At 38.0% G+C, this 22,714-nt stretch overlaps 1 protein-coding gene across 2 annotated transcripts in view; it reads right to left on the bottom strand.

Annotated features, from left to right (window-relative positions):
* The window catches only part of LOC124802838 (protein SERAC1), a 292,435-nt gene that overhangs the window by 6,470 nt on the left and 263,251 nt on the right, over positions 1-22,714 (bottom strand). For both annotated transcript variants that reach the window (XM_047263863.1, XM_047263854.1), the window contains exons 11-13: positions 13,040-13,167; positions 8,298-8,447; positions 7,479-7,625 (exon numbers count right to left, since the gene is read on the bottom strand). In XM_047263863.1, coding sequence (XP_047119819.1) covers positions 7,479-7,625; positions 8,298-8,447; positions 13,040-13,167 — 425 coding nt within the window. The remainder of the gene's footprint in view (positions 1-7,478; positions 7,626-8,297; positions 8,448-13,039; positions 13,168-22,714) is intronic.

Raw genomic sequence — 22,714 nt, 5'->3', positions numbered from 1 at the left:
AAAGGACAGGTATACACTCGCACACACGCACATATCCATCCACACATACAGACACAAGCAGACATATTTCCTGATGAGGCAACAGTTTGTTGCGAAAGCTTGAATTTTGTGTCTATATATATATATATATATATATATATATATATATATATATATATATATAATGGAAGGAAATATGTCTGCTTGTGTCTGTATGTGTGGATGGATATGTGCGTGTGTGCGAGTGTATACCTGTCCTTTTTTCCCCCTAAGGTAAGTCTTTCCGCTCCCGGGATTGGAATGACTCCTTACCCTCTCCCTTAAAACCCACTTCCTTTCGTCTTCCCCTCTCCTTCCCTCTTTCCTGATGAGGCAACAGTTTGTTGCGAAAGCTTGAATTTTGTGTGTATGTTTGTGTTTGTTTGTGTGTCTATCGACCTGCCAGCGCTTTTGTTCGGTAAGTCACCTCATCTTTGTTTTTTTTATATATATATATATATATATATATATATATATATATATATATATATATATATATATATAAAGGCCTTTACATATGTCTGCTTGTGTCTGTATATGTTTGGATGGATGTGTGTGTGTGTGTGTGTGTGTGTGTGTGTGTGTGTGTGTGTGGGCGCGCGCGCGCGCGCGCGCGCACGCGAGTGTATACCTGTCCCTTGCGTGCGCGCGCGCGCTGGAATGACTCCTTACCCTCTCCCGTAAAACCCACATCCTTTCATCTTTCCCTCTCCTTGTCTCTTTCCTGATGAAGCAACCGGGGGTTGCAAAAGCTTGAAATTTGTATGTGTGTTTTTGTTTGTTATTGTCTCTATCAATGGACCAACACTTTTGTTTGGTAAGTTGTGTGTGTGTGTGTGTGTGTGTGTGTGTGTGTGTGTGTGTGTGTGTGTGTGTGTGTGTGTGTGTGTGTGTGTACACACATTTGAATTACAAAAAATAAATAATAAAAAAAAGTTGCATGGCGCGAGATTCGATCCGGCGACCTTCGGATTACGAACCCGAGCACTTACCGCTGCGCCACGACGCTGTAGAAAATTATTAATCGTAGAGAGTATTTCACCGCAACGGTTTCTTTTAACTGTCAATTTTCTTGACAATGGCTGAGAAGTGCATCTTGGTGCTTTGCCACATTACACCTCTGGCCATGAGCTTTTATTATGCGTAGTATGAATCGAATCTGAATTTCACAATTGACGGCCTCCCATTGTTAGTCATGTATAATATATTAGGAGCAGTTTTAATTATACAGTATTCATCTTCAAATAAATGGTGATTTATCAGCATCCTTTAAAGAAATATAACTCACTCAGAATAAGTTAAAAAAAAATTCAATAGAACAGCCTAGGCAGAGAAAATTGCTTATTTTTCATAATCTTAGTCGCATACAATATATTGGGAGCAGTTTTAATTATACAATACTCATCTTCAAATCTGAATAATCATAAATGGTAATTTGCCAGTACCCTTTAAAGAAATATAACTCAGTCAGAAGAAGTTAAAAGAAAGTTCAATGCACTAGCTTTGTGACAGCTTCTAATGATCCACTACAAAACATACCATCTGAATGAATTGTTTTATTTAAAAGGTGTTTACATTTTGTGATTTATAATAACTCATATCTGATGATGATCACTGAGTTACCAAAACTAGTCATCATATATAAAACAGGGTGGTCAGAAACAGTCTGAAAAGCTTGTAAGGTAGGTGTTGCAGGGTAGGTGTGCTGAGAAATAATTGTTAAGAAAAAAGTTCAATTTATTGTGTCATTTTTGAGCTGATTAGCACTCAAATTTGCCAGTCAGGCCATTGCATTCACAAATTTACGCGGCCCACCAGACACACTTAGTGTCAGTGTTCTCGCAGCATAGAGATAGCGCAAAGACTGTTCAGCCTTTGTCTCAGTTTTGATCCTTACTACTGTCCCATGTCCAATTCTTATATCATTCACTTTTTTGGTTTTAGGGAACCAAACAAAGAACACATTCACTGATAACACCTCTGTTCAGCTACCTGAATTTTCATGTGCCACAGACTGACTGGCTAACTTGAATGTTCATTAACACAGAAATGGCACAACATACTGAATATTTTTCTTAACAACTATTTGTCAGTACAATCTATCCAGCACTGATTAAAGTATATGAGAAACTGTGTCATTTGATCCATAGAGAGCTGGCCAAGGTTCTTGAGAAGATTTGTTCACACAATGTAATTCGAGGAGACTGCATTGCAAGAAGATTCATTAATGAGCGCTTATCAGCCTCCCAAAGAATTACATACTTTGGAGAATATGTTGTTGAGAGTACTGGTGGAACAGCTATTATTACACCCCCCTAATACACAATGCATGTAAGCAATGTGGGCCAAATAATTTTGAACACAAAATTGAGCTGTTGATTTTTTTTTTTTTTTTTTTTTCACATTTATTCTCAGTTTTCCTCTTGCAATTACCACTTTCTGGTAGCTCTGGTTTTCTTATCACTTAACAGAATCCATCTAATTTTCTTATTTTCACTTTTGCATGTGTGTGTGTGTGTGTGTGTGTGTGTTTTCCAGCCATTCCTTCCATTGTTTCTGAGTTGCTACTAAGCCTATGATTCTGATAGTTTTGTAAGAAATTAGCATTTTGTGTGTGTAACTGATTATCTACTGTATATAATAGAGGGAAACATTCCACGTGGGAAAAATATATCTAAAAACAAAGATGATGTAACTTACCAAATGAATGTGTTTGTATGTTGATACACACACAAATAAACACAAACACACACACAAAATTCAAGCTTTCGCAACCCATGGTTGCTTCATCAGGAAAGAGGGAGAAGAGGGAAAGACTTTCCTGATGAAGCAACCGTGGGTTGCGAAAGCTTGAATTTTGTGTGTGTGTTTGTGTTTATTTGTGTGTGTATCAACATACCAAGGCATTCGTTTGGTAAGTTACATCATCTTTGTTTTTTTGATTATCTTCTGTTTTTTATTAAACGGACATTTTTCATATCACTGTTTCTTTGTTTTGCTTTTACTATTTTGTTCTGTTCAAGGAATTATAGCTTCAACCACGATAAATACCACCATGGCTGTGAAGATAACAGTAGCCGTAATTGCAATTTTGATGTTTTGTTTGTTTCAGGTATCTCGCATTTTCTTGCAATTTAACCCACAGACAATTAGTATCATTCAACTGCACACATTACTGCTACTCATTTAAAAGACAAAATTCACTCCTCATTTAAAGGTTAAAATTCACTCAGGTGTGCGAAACTGCATGAAAAATGGAAGCTGCTTGAAAATGACAAAGTGCCAAAATTTTAATCACAAGTAATACGTACATTAAGAGCCATAAGTGGTATTTATCACATTCAAAACTTTTTTAAGGACTGTGAACCATTGCTTCATCAAATTTTAGTTTTAATATAATTTAACTTCCATTATTTCTTCAACTGAAAAGTAACTTTTTGTTGAAATGAATGTCCTATTACCAACACAACTGTGTAAATTATGTAACATGTTCAGAACAACTGAAGGTAGGTTACTGGAGTAGGAACAAGAAGTAAATTCAAAGGTAGTGTTGAAAAAAGATTAAATAAGAGCAGATGGAATACAGTAAGATTATTAGAAAAAAAGACCAAATAGAATTATTATCAGGACAAATGTTTTAGTACAGACAAACATAACAAGGAATAAATTCGGTGGAAGTTCTAATTTACACAAGGAAACTGAGACCAATATTACAGACACCGAGGGATCCTCGGGCAGAATAGCAAGATTACATTAAAATTACATACAAGCTACTGAATGGAAATCATTCTCTTATGCACCAACATGCCCACTTTCAGTTGATAAATTAGATGGCCTCTACAAAGACATACAGAGAATGATAAATGAGAACAGACTGCAATACAAAATGATAATGGAACATTCAAATGCAAAATTAGGACAAAATCTACGGCTTGATTCTTCAATGAGCACCTTCGGTGTGGTAACAAAAATGACAAGGGTTAGACGTCATTCGAACTTTCAGAAAAGAAGAATGTTTTTGTCTTTGACATAGTCTTTCAAAAGAAAAACAAATGAAAACTGGAAAATCCAGGATGGAACGTAACAATATGAAAAGGAAAGCTGCTACTCATCATATAGAGGAGATGCTGAGTCGCAGATGGGCACAACAAAAAAACTGTCACAAATAAACCTTTCGGCCAGTAAGGCCTTCATCAAAAATAGAACACACACACACACACACACACACGTGTGCATGACTGCAGTCTCAGGCAGCTGAAGCCACACTGCCACATTGTTACAAATGAAATCTGGACTTTGAAAGTCCAAATGGAATTAAAATTATACTTTATCAAATAATATGGAAACTGTAGAGATAGTGATTGTCCATAATCACTTTACAATTAAAAAGTTACCATATAGTCATACAGGGTGTTTCAAAAATGACCGGTATATTTGAAACGGCAATAAAAACTAAACGAGCAGCGATAGAAATACACCGTTTGTTGCAATATGCTTGGGACAACAGTACATTTTCAGGCGGACAAGCTTTCGAAATTACAGTAGTTACAATTTTCAACAACAGATGGCGCTGCAAGTGATGTGAAAGATATAGAAGACAACGCAGTCTGTGGGTGCGCCATTCTGTACGTCGTCTTTCTGCTGTAAGCGTGTGCTGTTCACAACGTGCAAGTGTGCTGTAGACAACATGGTTTATTCCTTAGAACAGAGGATTTTTCTGGTGTTGGAATTCCACCGCCTAGAACACAGTGTTGTTGCAACAAGACGAAGTTTTCAACGGAGGTTTAATGTAACCAAAGGACCGAAAAGCGATACAATAAAGGATCTGTTTGAAAAATTTCAACGGACTGGGAACGTGACGGATGAACGTGCTGGAAAGGTAGGGCGACCGCGTACGGCAACCACAGAGGGCAACGCGCAGCTAGTGCAGCAGGTGATCCAACAGCGGCCTCGGGTTTCCATTCGCCGTGTTGCAGCTGCGGTCCAAATGACGCCAACGTCCACGTATCGTCTCATGCGCCAGAGTTTACACCTCTATCCATACAAAATTCAAACACGGCAACCCCTCAGCGCCGCTACCATTGCTGCACGAGAGACATTCGCTAACGATATAGTGCACAGGATTGTTGACGGCGATATGCATGTGGGCAGCATTTGGTTTACTGACGAAGCTTATTTTTACCTGGACGGCTTCGTCAATAAACAGAACTGGCACATATGGGGAACCGAAAAGCCCCATGTTGCAGTCCCATCGTCCCTGCATCCTCAAAAAGTACTGGTCTGGGCCGCCATTTCTTCCAAAGGAATCATTGGCCCATTTTTCAGATCCGAAACGATTACTGCATCACGCTATCTGGACATTCTTCATGAATTTGTGGCGGTACAAACTGCCTTAGACGACACTGCGAACACCTCGTGGTTTATGCAAGATGGTGCCCGGCCACATCGCACGGCCGACGTCTTTAATTTCCTGAATGAATATTTCGATGATCGTGTGATTGCTTTGGGCTATCCGAAACATACAGGAGGCGACGTGGATTGGCCTCCCTATTCGCCAGACATGAACCCCTGTGACTTCTTTCTGTGGAGACACTTGAAAGACCAGGTGTACCGCCAGAATCCATAAACAATTGAACAGCTGAAGCAGTACATCTCATCTGCATGTGAAGCCATTCCGCCAGACACGTTGTCAAAGGTTTCGGGTAATTTTATTCAGAGACTACGCCATATTATTGCTACACATGGTGGACATGTGGAAAATATCGTACTATAGAGTTTCCCAGACCGCAGCGCCATCTGTTGTTGAAAATTGTAACTACTGTAATTTCGAAAGTTTGTCTGCCTGAAAATTTACTGTTGTCCCAAGTATATTGCAACAAACGGTGTATTTCTATCGCTGCTCGTTTAGTTTTTATTGCCGTTTCAAATATACCGGTCATTTTTGAAACACCCTGTACAATGTACAGTAAAAATAGATAAATAGAAAGAAACAGTTTCATAGAAATAGGCTCATCAGCAGGATAAGGTTGTACATAAGATTAAATTAAGCAGTAATGTCAGCACTTCATAATATGCTAATTATTTAGAAAGAGATGGAAGGTTTATTTATTTTTAAAAATAAGTACTTACGCATATATGTTGCAAAGCATGAAAACGTTAGGAGCAAAGAATATAACACATTGAATAAGACTACTATTAAAGAGAAGACAAAGGTTCCACGTAGACAATAAAAGAAACAATATTATGAAAAGGAAAGTTGCCACTCATCATATAGCAAGAGATGCAGAGTCGCACATAGGCACAATAAAAAGACTCACAATTATAGCTTTCGACCATTAAGGCCTTTGTCAATAATAGACAAAACACACACACACACACACACACACACACACACACACACACAAATGCAACTCGCACACGACTGCAGTTTCAGGCAACTGGAACCACACTGCGAACAGCAGCACCAGTGCATGGTGGGAGTGGCGACTGGGTGGCGGTAAGGAGGATGCCGTGGTGGGGAGGGGTAGGGATAGTATGGAGGGAGTGGTGTACAGTGAAGGCTGCAGGTTAGATGGTGGGCAGGGGAGAGTGGGAGGGGGGAGAGGGGGAGAAATAACAAGACTGGGTGTGAAGGTGGAATGATAGCTGTTTAGTGCTGGAATGTGTACAGGGAAGGGGCTGGATAGGTGAACACACTGACTACTGAATAAAAGGAACATTACAGAATATCCTGAATTAAACAAAACTATTAAGAAGTGCTTTTGAGAGGATGTAAGAACATACACATAAAATTGTATTAAAAAAAAATAGAACAAAAATAGAAAACAAAACATAAAGATGACAAAACAGAACCTCATGTTGTAGACAACACAGTTCATTACTTGAGATTGTAGACAGCACAGTTACTACGAAATGAGAGAAAATTCTATAAACTTTCCAAGACTACATTATTATAGTTCATTGGATGCATCAGAAACATACCTAGTTAAGAGAAACAGAAAAAATTGAGCTTATGTACAGAAAAAACTTAGCCAATAGCTTCTGGACAGGAGAGGAAAAGCTGCTAAAAGGGAAAACAACTGAATCTCATTACATACTTTTAAGGTCAAGTGACCTTTTTTTATATTGAATGGTTCAGGTTTGCTGCACCTTTTGGAATTTATTTCCCATAGAATTCTGTTCATTTTCCCAAGTGTCTGTGCCCTTTCATTGCTTCTCTTTCTCCACTTATTTATCTGTAGAGTTTCTCACTGTAAAAACTTTGCTATTTCCTAGTGATGTTTTATTTTGACATTTCTATTCAACTCTTCCAATTTATTTTCTACTAATTGTAATATCTAGTTAATAGATGTATTCCAATGTAAAGATGCATGTAACTGTGATAAGTTAGCAAGTTATTAAAAAAAAACTTTTACTCATATTTCAGAGTTATGAGAAAAACCACGAAAATGACACATTACCTGCAGATGGAACAGGTACAAAATGAAACTGCAATCTCAATGGTGAAACAAGAGTAGATTTTGTTTCTGCAAAGCTTATTATTTGAATTTGCAAATGAGGGAGCATCTGCAAGAATTTTTGATGGAGACTTTTTAACTCTGGAGAATCTGTAAAGAGATAGATCAAATCAGCACAAATCATGATCAGTAAAGATTACAGTTACACAGATAACAAATGCTTCAACATATGTGAAGAGCAGTAAATTATATACCAGCCTTATTTGGGTAAAAAAATGAGTAACACGATTCTTAAAACTGCGAAGAAATAGAATGGCTGGAACTCACAACACTCATCCTGGGGTCTGAGTGACCGGCCCCTCCTTTCGCTTTCACCAACTGCTACAACATACATTATATTTCCTTCACAGTCAATCGTTTGCCATGAGAATGTTGTTTTAGTACTGCATTTCCTCATACAAATTGTATTATTGTGCAAAGAAGAAATGTATCCTGATGCCTGGGAGTTAGTGTTCAATCTCCTCTGCTGCCAGCTGCAAGGAGATCACCTCCAAATCCAGCTGCTGGCTTTTATAAATGATATAATGAAAAACAATATATGCAAAACAAAAATGCTTATAGTGGAATGAATGTGAGAAACTGCACGAATACAGCATTTAATCTGTCATGTAAGGAAATATAGCATCACTTCTGGCAACAGGACATAATTTGTTTTTATTGTCAGATCTAACATAAGTATCTGCACATACTACAACTGTGAACAAGTCTTTGTGTGTATGAAATTGATGAGAAAGATAAGGATTTGGTAATATAACACTTTACCTTTTCTTAGCTCTTGTACTTCAACTGACGGCCACAGTAGAATCTGCATGGCTTGTGTAAGCTCTGCAAGTGGTGAACCCAAGTGTGGCACACTGTAGAAAGCTATGCCTTTAGTTTTATAGCAAATATTTCTATCTCCACTCTCCCAAGCTGCAACGAAGATAATCACAGTATCTTACAAAAAATTAACTTAATATTTATCTCTTTTCCAATACCTATCTATTTATGTTGTCAATCTGTATCACCTTTTGTTTAAGGTCTCACACTTAATCAAGAGTGCCCATATGATAGTTTGTAGGGGGGTTACACTTGGGTAATGGAATATTTTTAATATCTTGTAAGATGCATTAACTTAATATTTATCTCTTTTCCAATATCTATCGATTTATGTTGGTCATGTATATGTCTACTAAAGAAGTGACAACTGTATAAAGAAGGACATCTGAATGTTCAATACATTAACTCCAAGGAACAAGTGGCAGACATGTTAACAAAAGCGACAACAAGTGTACAGTTCAATACGGTGTGACTGTCGATGAAGATAGTGAAATTTGCAGATATTTAATGAAATTATTAAATTAAAGGGGGTGTTGAAGTAGTGACAATTTAATAATTATGCTCTGATTTAGTTTCTCCTTTTTTTCTCTCTCTGTTTTATCTTCTGTCTGTATCTTGTCTTCATGGTTTTACTGTAGCTGTAATAATCCTGTGATAAGTAATAATTTGATATTACTTATCTAAATACTTGGTAATGTCTAGCAATAACAACCAACAAGAAAACCAGTCTACACTGATGATGAGATACCAGGTGTAGACGTACGAAACCGGAATTTGGTTGCAATAATTGCACATCTGTTGCTTGAAACTGATAGACAATATTTTATACATTGCTATTTATACATTTCTCCCAACTCTCTGGCAGGCTATGAATGCTATACGAAGAAAACAGTTCTTCTTTCGAAGCGAACCAGTGAGCCATTTTCATACATTTTCATATGAATTGAAGATTTGTTCAGTGAGAATATGCCCCAGGGATGCTGATAGATGATAACCAGAAGGAGCCAAATCTGGAGAATAAGCCGCATGCCCTAATATTTTCCAACTGAATGCCTCGATAGCTTCTCTGACCCATTTCTCTGTGTGTGATGGGGTGTCATCATGGAGCAATGTGATTTTGTGTTGCCTTTTTCCATATTCTGGTCATTTCTCACATAATGCTCGATTTAAATCGAACATTTGCTGTTGGTAGCGATCAGTATTAATGGTTGCCTGGATTCACCCATGATTTACGACACTTACAATTCTCAAAATATATCTATTTTTCATCACCCATACTATTCGATGGAGGAATGACTTGCTTTAGTATTTGGCGAGCAGCATTACACAAGTGGTCTTTCAAATTGCTTGCTGTCTTTCATTCAGTTCATGTGGAACCCATTTTACCACTTTCTGCAACTTTTACATAGCATTCAACCAAAGAGAAATGGCTTTCTGCATCACATTCAATTGTTCCACGAGTTACTGTTGAGTTTGATTATCATCTTCAGACAACTAGGCCTGACATTCATTGTCTTTGAATTTTTTTTATGGTTTCCCATGCTCATTGTTTCTCATGTCAAAATCACCACTTTGGAATTTTTTGTACCACTCGAAACACTGTGTTTTCCCAAGAGCATGTTCGCAGAAAGCTTCGACAAGCATTCAATGGGATTCTGCAGCAGTATTTTTCAAATGATAACAGGAAATCAATGGTGTCTGTAAATTGTAGTTCATAGGTACAAAACTCAAGATGTTTGCAGGTTTGAAACAGATCTGTTGCAAGCAGAACTTTGGGTGTGCCCCAGGGAAGTATATTGGGACTGTTGCTGTTCATGTTGTATATTAATGCCCCTGCAGACAATATTAATAGTAAAATAAGGCTTAATGCAGTTATCTATAATGAAATACTAACTGAAAGAAGCTGCATAAATATTTAGTCAGATGTTGATAATATTTGAAAGTGGTGCAAAGATTGGCAGTTTGCTTTAAATTTTCAGAAATGTTAAATTGTGCACTTAACAAAACAGAAAAATATAATATCCTACGACTATAACATCAATGAGTCACTGTTGACTCCTGGGCAATACCTGGGTGCGACACTTTGTAGAGAAATGAAATGGAATGATCACATAGGTTCAGTTCTGGATTAAGCAGGTGGTAGACTTCAAGTTTATTGGTAGAATACTGGAGAAGTGCAACCAATCTACACAGGAGATCACTTACAAATCACTTGTGCGAGCCGTTTTAGAATATTGCTCAAGTGTTTGGGATCTGTACCATATAGGACTAACACAGGATATTGAACATATACAGAGAAGAGCAGTACGAATGGTCACAGGTTCTTTAATCCATGGGAGAGTGTCACAGAGATACCGAAGGAACTGAACTGGAAGACTCCTGAAGAGGGACATAAACTATTTCGAGAAAGTCTATTAACAAAGTTCCAAGAACCAGCTTTAATTGATTACTCTAGGAACTACAACCCTCTATGTATCATTCACTTAGGGATCGTAAGGAAAAGTTTAGAATAATTTCTGCATGCACAGAGGCATTCAAACAATCATTCTTCCTGTGCTCCACTAGTGAATGGAACAGGAAGAAACCCTAATAACTGAAACAATGGAATGTACACTCCATCATGCACCTCATAGTGGTTTGCCAAGTATAAAAGTAGATGTGGATCCAGATGAACTTTAAGCATTGCCAATGACATAGTAACTCTGTCGGAGACAGCAACTGATGTGGCCAATAGTTGTAAAGATTAGAAAGCCTCTTGAAAACAGATTATAAATATAAATAATGAATACCAAGTGTAACCTATTAAATGAGGTGATGCTGATGGAATTAGATTAAAAAATGAAACACTAAAAGTTGTAGGGTAGCAGCAAAATAAGTGACAATGGCATAAGTTTAGAGGACATATACAGCAAAGCACAATAACAAGAACAGCTTTCCTCAAAAAGAGAAATATGTTTGTTTTGTTAGTTACATGTTCCATATAGATTATTTGAATGATTCTTTTATCAAAATTATGTGCAACAAGCCAGTTAATAGGATATCTGTACATGATAATCATGTTGACATTAATGGATACATTATCTTTTAGTCCTACTCTTACAATAACATTTAAAAACTAGGTCTCTCTCTTTCTCTCTTCTTTCCAGGCCACCAGTACTTAAATACAAATTCATCCACAGAATAGGAGTTGTCCAGGAGAAATGATTTTAGGCCAGATTTTAAACTTGCTTTGCTATCTGTCAGATATTTTATACTCTTGGGCAACTGATCAAAAATTTTTGTTTTTGCAACTTGCATCTGTTTGCATGGAATATAAATTTAAGTGTTTGGCTGTGTCTTCTGAAAGTGTTTGGATTGTAATCTTATATGGAAATGAAATGTGGATAATTAATAGAATAGACATGAAGAGTACAGAAGCTTTGAAATGTGATACAATAGAAGAATTCTGATAATTAAGTGCGTATATAGAGTAACTATAGACTGAAATTGTAGAATAAGGGAGCTTTATGGCACAACTTAACTAGAAGAGGGACATATTGATGGGACACATCCTGAGGTGTCATTGGTTAATTTAGTAACGAAAGGAAGGTTGCGCATAACTGTAGAGGGAGACCCAAGGCTTCAATACAGTCAGCAGGTTCAAATGCATGTAAGGTGTGGTAGTTAAGTGGAAATGAAAAGACTTGCACACATAGGACTACCAGGGAGAGCTGTGTCAAACCACTTCAGACTGATGGCAACAAGCAGAAAACTGTCTCTTTCTGTTATTTCTAGAGCCCTCAACAGTTGCCAGTGGTTTAAATTTTACTCATTAGAGGTTGCACCTTTATGCTCTACTCAGATGCCTCATTATCGAGATCATTTTACACTCTCATTAATTACAAACAATTAATTTCACCACTTTATTTGAAAAACTTGTAATTATAATTCTCACACATATCAGAATATAACACTCTTTAAGCTAAAGCACATTAACAGTTTTAATGTATTGGATTGTACAGTCTCTATAATGATGACATGCCCATTTTTCTCATGGAATCAATGGGCACAAAACTTTTTTAAATCCACTCAGCTTCTACTATTTTTATCGTATAATTTTGCTTCTTTACAAGTTGTCTATTCTTTATTCACTTCTATCATACGTATAAAAGCATTGTTTCTCATTGCTCATTATTAAACAAATATCTTTATACTCACCATATTATGTATTAACATTTGGCAGCTTCAGAAGCACCTGATAATGGCCTCCTTAAATCTGAAACTGGTCATGTGGACTTAATAAAGCTCTAGTTAAGAAACTGGGGTGGCTTTTCATTAACTGAACAATATTTGCAGAATCAGCATCATCCAAACAACCACTATCATTTCTCCTTCCACTTGTACCATGTTTGAATGATGTGCTGGAAGACTGAGTGTTGATAAGCTCTTGTATTGAATCAATTATCCATAAATGTATCACTGTGGTTATTCCATGAGATACAACTAGGATGAAGTAATATTTTCTTGACTCTTCTTGAAACATATAGTTTCATAGAGACTATTGTTTTTAAATATATCAGTATATGTTGAGTAGAATGCAAGAATTCTATGACAATACCAAAGTAGTTCCAGCTACAAGATGCAGCTGCATATACACCACATATATTTCATGGCAAGGTAAATACAGAAATCTGAAATAAACGCACCTCTCACAAGGATTTTTTTCACAAGCAATCCTCCCATAGAGTGAGTAACCCAAATAACAGGTCGCTGACCGACTCCAGCGAGCTTTAATTTCTCCATAATTTCTTCACTTCTGTCGTCCAGTGTACACCTGTAACCAAAATGAGCTACGAGTAGTCAACAGATAAGGTTATAATAGCAGAATATGGCAATGGAATGTACTTGGTGGAAAACAAATAATGGAAGTAGTTAAGATAACACTCACCATATAGTTGAGATGATAAGTGAAACGTAGACCCTATAATGAATCACAGTTACAATTGTTCAACTCAAACAAATACCTGGGTGAACCACTTTGTAGTGATAAGATATGCAATGATCACATATGCTCAGTCATGGGACGGGGTAAAGCATGTGCTAGACTTCGGTTTACTGGTGGAATACTGGGGAAATCCAATCAGTCTTCATAGCAGATTCCTCACAAATCTCTTGTGTGACCCATCCTAGAATACTGCTCAAGCGCATGGGACACATACCAAATAGGACTATTAGAGGATATTGAACATATAGAGAGAATGGCAACAGAAATGGTCATAGGTTTGTTTGATCCATGGGAAAGTGGTGCTTAAGAAACAGAACTGGCAGACTCTTGAAGATAAAAGTAAATTATCTTAAAAAGTTTTAAGAACCAGCTTTAAATGATGACTCTAGGAATATACTACAACCCCCTACTGTAGTGATTCGAGAATTTCTTTGTAAATTCTAGAACCACTCAGCCTTCTACCATCTTGAACACACGATATTCTAGATACGAGTGTGGGATGGTAAAATCCTACCTACTGCACATCATGTTTTTGTGTGTGCAGGTTTAAAGTCAGTCTCGGGAAGAAAATAGATGTGGTGGTCGAATGGCACCGGCAATTACCTGTCGTACAATCCATAGATGTGTTAGTGAGTGTGTAAGGAAGAACCATGGAGTTTTTATGCCGCTCTGTGCTTATTGTGTCATTGACTATTGTTATGTGAAACAAGAACATTTGAAAAAGTACTATGTGGACTCTTGACTCAGCTTTGGTAGAGGCAAGATGTAATTTCTGATTCATTTTAAGAAAGTCATGGCAGTCAAGCACACTTTCTTTTAACTGTAACACATTTTGTTTCTAATGTTCGATGGTATGAGGTACTTACAGAAAGTTGCAAATGTATGTTGAAAGTGTGAATCATGTTGTGCATGAAAGTCAAATACATCGTTAACTGACAAAAAGGAAAGTTTGTATGTCTACTTTCACACTTTAAGACGTCACAAAATGTTAGAACATGGGGACCTGTGTGAAAGGACCGAGAAAACAGGAATTTTAAGTCAAAAACGAGGAAAGAAGCTGTTGTGTGTTGCCATAGCAACCAAACATAATAAGACAAGGAAATTACTCTGAGACATTGGAATATGTTTAAGTATCCAATGGAGCAAAATTTGAAGGGAAAGACTGTGAAGAAATGAAAAACTCACAACGATAAAAATATTAAAGAAGATTTTGACATATTTGTCTAAGAAGAAGAAAGAACACTTCAACCAAGAAGATCCAGTGTGGGGAGTATACAGCTCTCACACACATCGCAGGGACATAGACGCGGAAACCAACTTACATCCAACGCCGCCGGCACCAGCTCCTGTTCACCGGTGCTGACCTGCCTCCACATCCGCTCCCCTATGCTACGAGAATTCTATGCCGGGTGAGCGTGAAACAACACTTCATTACTTCAGTACGAAGTGGCACAAGATAGTGTTGAGTGAACTTTTATTGTGTCACATTTAAAGTTAGTTTTAAATGCTTACTAGGGCTAAAGTATATAAAAGTATGGAGAATATACAAGTTGGGGACACTCAAGACCTGGCTATGGCCATGAAAGTTAGCAAAGAAGTGTGTGACTGGGCTGAGTTGTTAAATTTAGTCGAAGCTCAAAGTGTGACTCTAACATACATAAAGAACTAAGCTTAGTAAATACCCAGACTGATGCTTCAAATGCCCATAGTGAAGGTTTAAATGCTCAGAGGGAAACTCTAAATATTCAAATTACAAATTTGGGTTTGTTAAGTGGCAAGGTCGACCCTCAAAGCGAAGAATTTAGTAATCTGCGGGAAGGCATGGGTACTTTTAAGACTGAGTCTGACGCTAAAAGAACTACAGTAGACAATTTAAAAGTAGATCTACAAAATGACTTGACAAACTCTTTCACTACTCATATAAATCATATGTTTACCAACCTTTGTCAGAAACAGAATGATACCTTTCAGGATTTGTCAAAAAGGTTAGAACTTAACATTGAGAACAAATGTAATAATGTAGAATCCAAACTTATTGAAAAGTTAGGCTCTTTTGAAAACGTGTACAATATTAAGTGTAATGATGTAAGACATGGGTTGTATACTTTGCAAGGGAGTTTAGATAAGGAGAATGAGTTAATGCCAATCATTCATTCGCAAATTACAGGTGTCAGTATGCGGGTAGACAATGTAGAAAGGAATTTCAAAGAGAAAATAGCTAACTCTGATATTATAAATGCAATTAGTTTGGAGGAACAATCTGGGGAAATTATAGATCGAAAAGTTACTGAGAAAATAACATCCGGGAATGTATCGCCTATTCCTTCTTCTGAACTTAATGATACCATGAAGGGTATAGCAGACCTGTGGAGAGAATTTAAGCTTATTCAAGACAAAGTAGAAAAAAGGGTAACTTCACCTAATGTGGTATTAACTAGTGAAGCAGGGAATGATTTACAATGGGGAGCTAATTAATGGTTATCTAGTCAATTACATAAATTTAAGCCGGATGGAGATGTACATCCGATACATTTCTTAAAAAGGTTTAACCAAGCATTACCAATTGGAAGGATTCTACGAAGATTGAATTTGCTGTTGGGTACCTTCTCGGGGAAGCCTCAGAATGGGATACAGTAAATATTGAGAATTTTTCCCCCTGGGAGGACTTTCAAAAGAAATTTAAAGAAAATTACTGGTCTGCCAGTGCATAAGAAAAGTTAATATCAGATCCATGGGACCTGGGCAGAGTCATCTATCCCCCCAGGGATGTTAACATTCTGAGTTAATGGGCAGCGTGACAACCGTCGGATCCTGAGTTGTTTCTGGTGTTTCTTCCAAAATAGTTTTCTGCACTGAATTCCTTTAAAAATCTAGAACTATCCTGTAATCTTATTAAAAAAGAAAACCAAATATAACCATAAAATAGAGACTGGAAAAAAAAGTGATGTCCGGACGTACAGTGTTTCAGGGAGAGCATAAGAAAACAATTGACAGGAATGGGGGAAAGAAATACAGTAGAAGAAGAATGGGTAGCTTTAGGGATGAAATAGTGAAGGCAGCAGAGGATCAAGTAGGTAAAAAATCGAGGGCTAGTAGAAATCCTTGGGTAACAGAAGAAATATTGAATTTAATTGATGAAAAGAGAAAATATAAAAATGCAGTAAATGAAGCAGGCAAAAAGGAATACGAACGTCTCAAAAATGAGATCAACAGGAAGTGTGAAATGGCTAAGCAGGGATGGCTAGAGGACAAATGTAATGATGTAGAGGCTTATCTCGATAGGGGTAAGGTAGATAATGCCTACAGCAAAATTAAAGAGCCCTTTGGAGAGAAGAGAACCACTCGTATGAATATCAAGAGCTCAGATGGAAACCCAGTTCTAAGCAAAGAAGGGAAAAACAGAAAGGTGGAAGGAATATATAGAGGGTCTATACAAGGGCGATGTACTTGAGGACAATATTATGGAAATGGAAGAGGATATAGATAAAGATGAAATGGAACATATGATACTGCGTGAAGAGTTTGACAGAGCACTGAAAGATCTGAGTCGAAACAAGGCTCCGGGAGTAGAGAACATTCCATTAGAACTACTGACAGCCTTGGGAGAGCCAGTCCTGACAAAACTCTACCACTTGGTGAGCAAGATGTATGAGACAGGCGAAATACCCTCAGATTTCAGGAAGAATATAATAATTCCAATTCCAAAAAAAGCAGGTGTTGACAGATGTGAAAATTACCGAACTATCAGTTTAATAAGTCACAGCTGCAAAATACTAACACGAATTCTTTACAGACGAATGGAAAAACTGGTAGAAGCTGACCTCGGGGAAGATTAGTTTGGATTCCATAGAAATATTGGAACAAGTGAGGCAATACTGAACTTACGACTTATCTTAGAAGAAAGATTAAGGTAATGCAAACCTACATTTCTAGACTTAGAGAAAGCTTTAGACAATGTTGACTGGAATATTCTCTTTCAAATTCTACCAGATGGCAGTTATAAGAATAGAGGGGCACGAAAGGGAAGCATTGGTTGGGAAGGGTGTGAGACAGGGTTGTAGCCTCTCCCCAATGTTATTCAATCTGTATATTGAGCAAGCAGTAAAGGAAACAAAAGAAAAATTCGGATTAGGTATTAAAATCCATGGAGAAGAAATTGAGGTTCGCCAATGACATTTTAATTCTGTCAGAGACAGCAAAGGACTTGGAAGAGCAGTTGAATGGAATGGACAGTGTCTTGAAAGGAGGATATAAGATGAACATCAACAAAAGCAAAACAAGGATAATGGAATGTAGTCAAGTTAACTCGGATGATGCTGAGAGAATTAGAATAGGAAATGAGACACTTAAAAGTAGTAAAGGAGTTTTGCTATTTGGGGAGCAAAATAACTGATGATGGTCGAAGTAGAGAGGATATAAAATGTAGACTGGCAATGGGAAGGAAAGCGTTTCTGAAGAAGAGGAATTTGTTAACATCAAGTATAGATTTAAGTGTCAGGAAGTCGTTTCTGAAAGTATTTATATGGAGTGTAGCCATGTATGGAAGTGAAACATGGACGATAAATATTTTGGACTGGAAGAGAATAGAAGATTTCAAAATGTGGTGCTACAGAAGGATGTAGGTTGCATTAAGTACTGGGAGATGAAGAAGGTTGCACAGGATAGAGTAGCATGGAGAGCTGCATCAAACCAGTCTCAGGACTGAAGACCACAACAACAACATCATGAGATGTGCTATAGATGGGAGAGTTTGTATAAATTTTGAAAGGGGTGGGTATTGTAGCTAAAAGCATGGTTTACAAGAACAGATAAACTATGACTAACACAAAACACACATCACACCTTTCAAACAACCCTCACAAACAAGTGTGTCTGATTCTTCTTCATTTACTGTTTCCATAGAGTGGCTGGGATTTCCTTTCGGGACCTCACAAACAAGTGTGTCTGATTCTTCTTCATTTGCTGTTTCCATTGAGTGGCTGGGATTTCCTTTCGGGACCTAGAGGGTGAAGGTGGGACAAGACCATTCTGTAGGAGACGATCTGAACCAAACCTCCTCCGGTTTCTTACTCAAGTACCTGAGAGGTATAGATCCTGGGGAAGGGGGGTGGGAAGGGTTTCCTGTCTTTGGGGATATCTTCTTTCCCTTCTTTGATCCTAACAACCACATCTATTTTTTCCATTCTTACTTCTCATCTTGAGGACCTGTCTATTTTTTCCCTCTTTCCATTTTCATAAGCTTCTATCGCTGCAGCCTACCTTATTTCCGTGGTTACTAATAACCCACATCTTATCTTTAGATAAGAAGGCCGAAGAATCAGACTACACGAACACACATCCACATATACACAAACATACGCTTCTACACAAACATTAAATCATATAAGACAAAGCCTGTCACAATACGAGAACTGCCAGGTGTTGTAGGGGAAAAGGTGTGTACATAGGGAATTATGCGCACGTATATGGGGAATTAAGATGGTTCTACATCGAATATACACAAGAAGAGGAGCACATACATAACGAACAACTATAAAGTAGTAATGAGTAATGGATAAATAAGAGAGATGCGTGAGCAAAGAAAGAAAACGAAAGTAGGAGTAGAATTAGTCAGGTTGATCACTAAGCAACGTCAGTACAATAAAAACTCTGATAAATTGAAGGATAGTGATATGTAAGTAGTATATATAGACATAATACCTATTGAAAGTATAGAAGTTCATAAGTAGAGGAGGACTCTAGGGAGTGAATGATGTATTAAAGAATGAATGCGAAGTTTAAAATAGATTTATATTTTACCAGAAGATACTTAACTATGGTATACATAGAAATGTATATTAGGGTAAAGAACCGTGAGGTCTACTCAGAAAGGATAAGGGCGACGTACCTGGAATTCACTAAGTGTAAAGGGCAGCCGTATCTACGGGAAGAAAGGACAATCCGTGGCCTAAAAAATTAGAGATGTTTTGTAAGGGGCGTACCTACCAGAATGGAAAGAGGAAGTGATCTCATAAGGTCAACCCACAAGCAAGGAAATGGTGCTGATCCTAGGAGAAGGGGACAGTTGTTGTTGTTGTTGTTGTTGTTGTTGTTGTGGTCTTCAGTCCTGAGGTTTGATGCAGCTCTCCATGCTACTCTATCCTGTGCAAGCTTCTTCATCTCCCAGTACCTACTGCAATCTACATCCTTCTGAATCTGCTTAGTGTATTCATCTCTTGGTCTCCCTCTACGATTTTTACCCTCCACGCTGCCCTCCAATGCTAAATTTGTGATCCCTTGATGCCTCAAAACATGCCCTACCAACCGATCCCTTCTTCTAGTCAAGTTGTGCCACAAACTTCTCTTCTCCCCAATTCTATTCAATACCTCCTCATTAGTTACGTAATCTACCCACCTTATCTTCAGCATTCTTCTGTAGCACCACATTTCGAAAGCTTCTATTCTCTTCTTGTCCAAACTAGTTATCGTCCATTTTTCACTTCCATACATGGCTACACTCCATACAAACACTTTCAGAAACGACTTCCTGACACTTAGATCTATACTCGATGTTAACAAATTTCTCTTCTTCAGAAACGATTTCCTTGCCATTGCCAGTCTACATTTTATATCCTCTCTATTTCGACCTTCATCAGTTATTTTACTCCCTAAATAGCAAAACTCCTTTACTACTTTAAGTGTCTCATTTCCTAATCTAATTCCCTCAGCATCACCCGATTTAATTGGACTACATTCCATTATCCTCGTTTTGCTTTTGTTGATATTCATCTTATATCCTCCTTTCAAGACACTGTCCATTCCGTTCAACTGCTCTTCCAAGTCCTTTGCTGTCTCTGACAGAATTACAATGTCATCGGCGAACCTCAACATTTTTATTTCTTCTCCATGGGTTTTAATACCTACTCCGAATTTTTCTTTTGTTTCCTTTACTGCTTGCTCAATATACAGATTGAATAACATCGGGGAGAGGCTACAACCCTGTCTCACTCGTTTCCCAATCACTGCTTCCCTTTCATGCCCCTCGACTCTTATAACTGCCATCTGATTTCTGTACAAATTGTAAATAGCCTTTTGCTCCCTGTATTTTATACCTGCCACCTTCAGAATTTGAAAGAGAGTATTCCAGTTAACATTGTCAAAAGCTTTCTCTAAGTCTACAAATGCTAGAAACATAGGTTTGCCTTTCCTTAATCTTTCTTCTAAGATAAGTCGTAAGGTTAGTATTGCCTCATGTGTTCCAACATTTCTACGGAATCCAAACTGATCTTCCCCGAGGTCCGCTTCTACCAGTTTTTCCATTCGTCTTTAAAGAATTCATGTTAGTATTTTGCAGCTGTGACTTATTAAACTGATAGTTCGGTAATTTTCACATCTGTCAACACCTGCTTTCTTTGGGATTGGAATTATTATATTCTTCTTGAAGTCTGAGGGCATTTCACCTGTCTCATACATCTTGCCCACCAGATGGTAGAGTTTTGTCATGACTGGGTCTCCCAAGGCCATCAGTAGTTCTAATGGAATGTTCTCTACTCCTGGGACCTTGTTTCGACTCAGGTCTTTCAGTGCTCTGTCAAACTCTTCACGCAGTATCTTATCTCCCATTTCGTCTTCATCTACATCCTCTTCCATTTCCATAATATTGTCCTCAAGTACATCGCCCTCGTATAGACCCTCTATATACTCCTTCCACCTTTCTGCTTTCCCTTCTTTGCTTAGAACTGGGTTGCCATCTGAGCTCTTGATATTCATGCAAGTGGTTCTCTTCTCTCCAAAGATCTCTTTAATTTTCCTGTAGGCAGTATCTATCTTACCCTAGTGAGACAAGCCTCTACATCCTTACATTTGTCCTCCAGCCATCCCTGCTTAGCCATTTTGCACTACCTGTCGATCTCATTTTTGAGACGTTTGTATTCCTTTTTGCCTGCTTCATTTACTGCATTTTTATATTTTCTCCTTTCATCAATTAAATTCAATATTTCTTCTGTTACCCAAGGATTTCTACTAGCCCTCGTCTTTTTACCTATTTGATCCTCTGCTGCCTTTACTACTTCATCCCTCAAAGCTACCCATTCTTCTTCTACTGAATTTCTTTCCCCCATTCCTGTCAATTGTTCCCTTATGCTCTCCCTGAAACTCTGTACAACCTCTGGTTCTGTCAGTTTATCCAAGTCCCATCTCCTTAGATTCCCACCTTTTTGCAGTTTCTTCAGTTTCAATCTGCAGTTCATAACCAATAGATTGTGGTCAGAATCCACATCTGCCCCTGGAAATGTCTTACAGTTTAAAACCTGGTTCCTAAATCTCTGTCTTACCATTATATAATCTATCTGATACCTTTTAGTATCGCCAGGATTCTTCCAGGTATACAACCTTCTTTTATGATTCTTGAACCAAGTGTTAGCTATGATTAAGTTATGCTCTGTGCAAAATTCTACAAGGCGGCTTCCTCTTTCATTTCTTCCCCCCAATCCATATACACCTACTATGTTTCCTTCTCTCCCTTTTCCTACTGACGAATTCCAGTCACCCATGACTATTAAATTTTCGTCTCCCTTCACTACCTGAATAATTTCTTTTATCTCGTCATACATTTCATCTATTTCTTCATCATCTGCAGAGCTAGTTGGCATATAAACTTGTACTACTGTAGTAGGCATGGGCTTTGTGTCTATCTTGGCCACAATAATGCGTTCACTATGCTGTTTGTAGTAGCTAACCCGCACTCCTATTTTTTTATTCATTATTAAACCTACTCCTGCATTACCCCTATTTGATTTTGTATTTATAACCCTGTAATCACCTGACCAAAAGTCTTGTTCCTCCTGCCACCGAACTTCACTAATTCCCACTATATCTAACTTTAACTTATCCATTTCCCTTTTTAAATTTTCTAACCTACCTGCCCGATTAAGGGATCTGACATTCCACACTCCGATCCGTAGAACACCAGTTTCCTTTCTCCTGATAACGACATCCTCTTGAGTAGTCCCCGCCCGGAGATCTGAATGGGGGACTATTTTACCTCCGGAATATTTTACCCAAGAGGACGCCATCATCATTTAATCATACAGTAAAGCTGCATGTCCTCGGGAAAAATTACAGCTGTAGTTTCCCCTTGCTTTCAGCCATTCGCAGTACCAGCACAGGAAGGCCGTTTTGGTTAATGTTACAAGGCCAGATCAGTCAATCATCCAGACTGTTGCCCCTGCAACTACTGAAAAGCCTGCTGCCCCTCTTCAGGAACCACATGTTTGTCCGGCCTCTCAACAGATACCCATCCGTTGTGGTTGCACCTACGGTATGGCCATCTGTATCGCTGAGGCACGCAGGCCTCCCCACCAACGGCAAGGTCCATGGTTCATGGGGGGAGGAGGTC

Source organism: Schistocerca piceifrons, chromosome 1, assembly GCF_021461385.2.
Source record: "Schistocerca piceifrons isolate TAMUIC-IGC-003096 chromosome 1, iqSchPice1.1, whole genome shotgun sequence".
NCBI classification, from domain to species: domain Eukaryota; kingdom Metazoa; phylum Arthropoda; class Insecta; order Orthoptera; family Acrididae; genus Schistocerca; species Schistocerca piceifrons.
The sequence above is the reverse complement of the archived record's forward strand: the minus strand, read 5'-3'. Positions and strand labels throughout refer to the sequence as shown.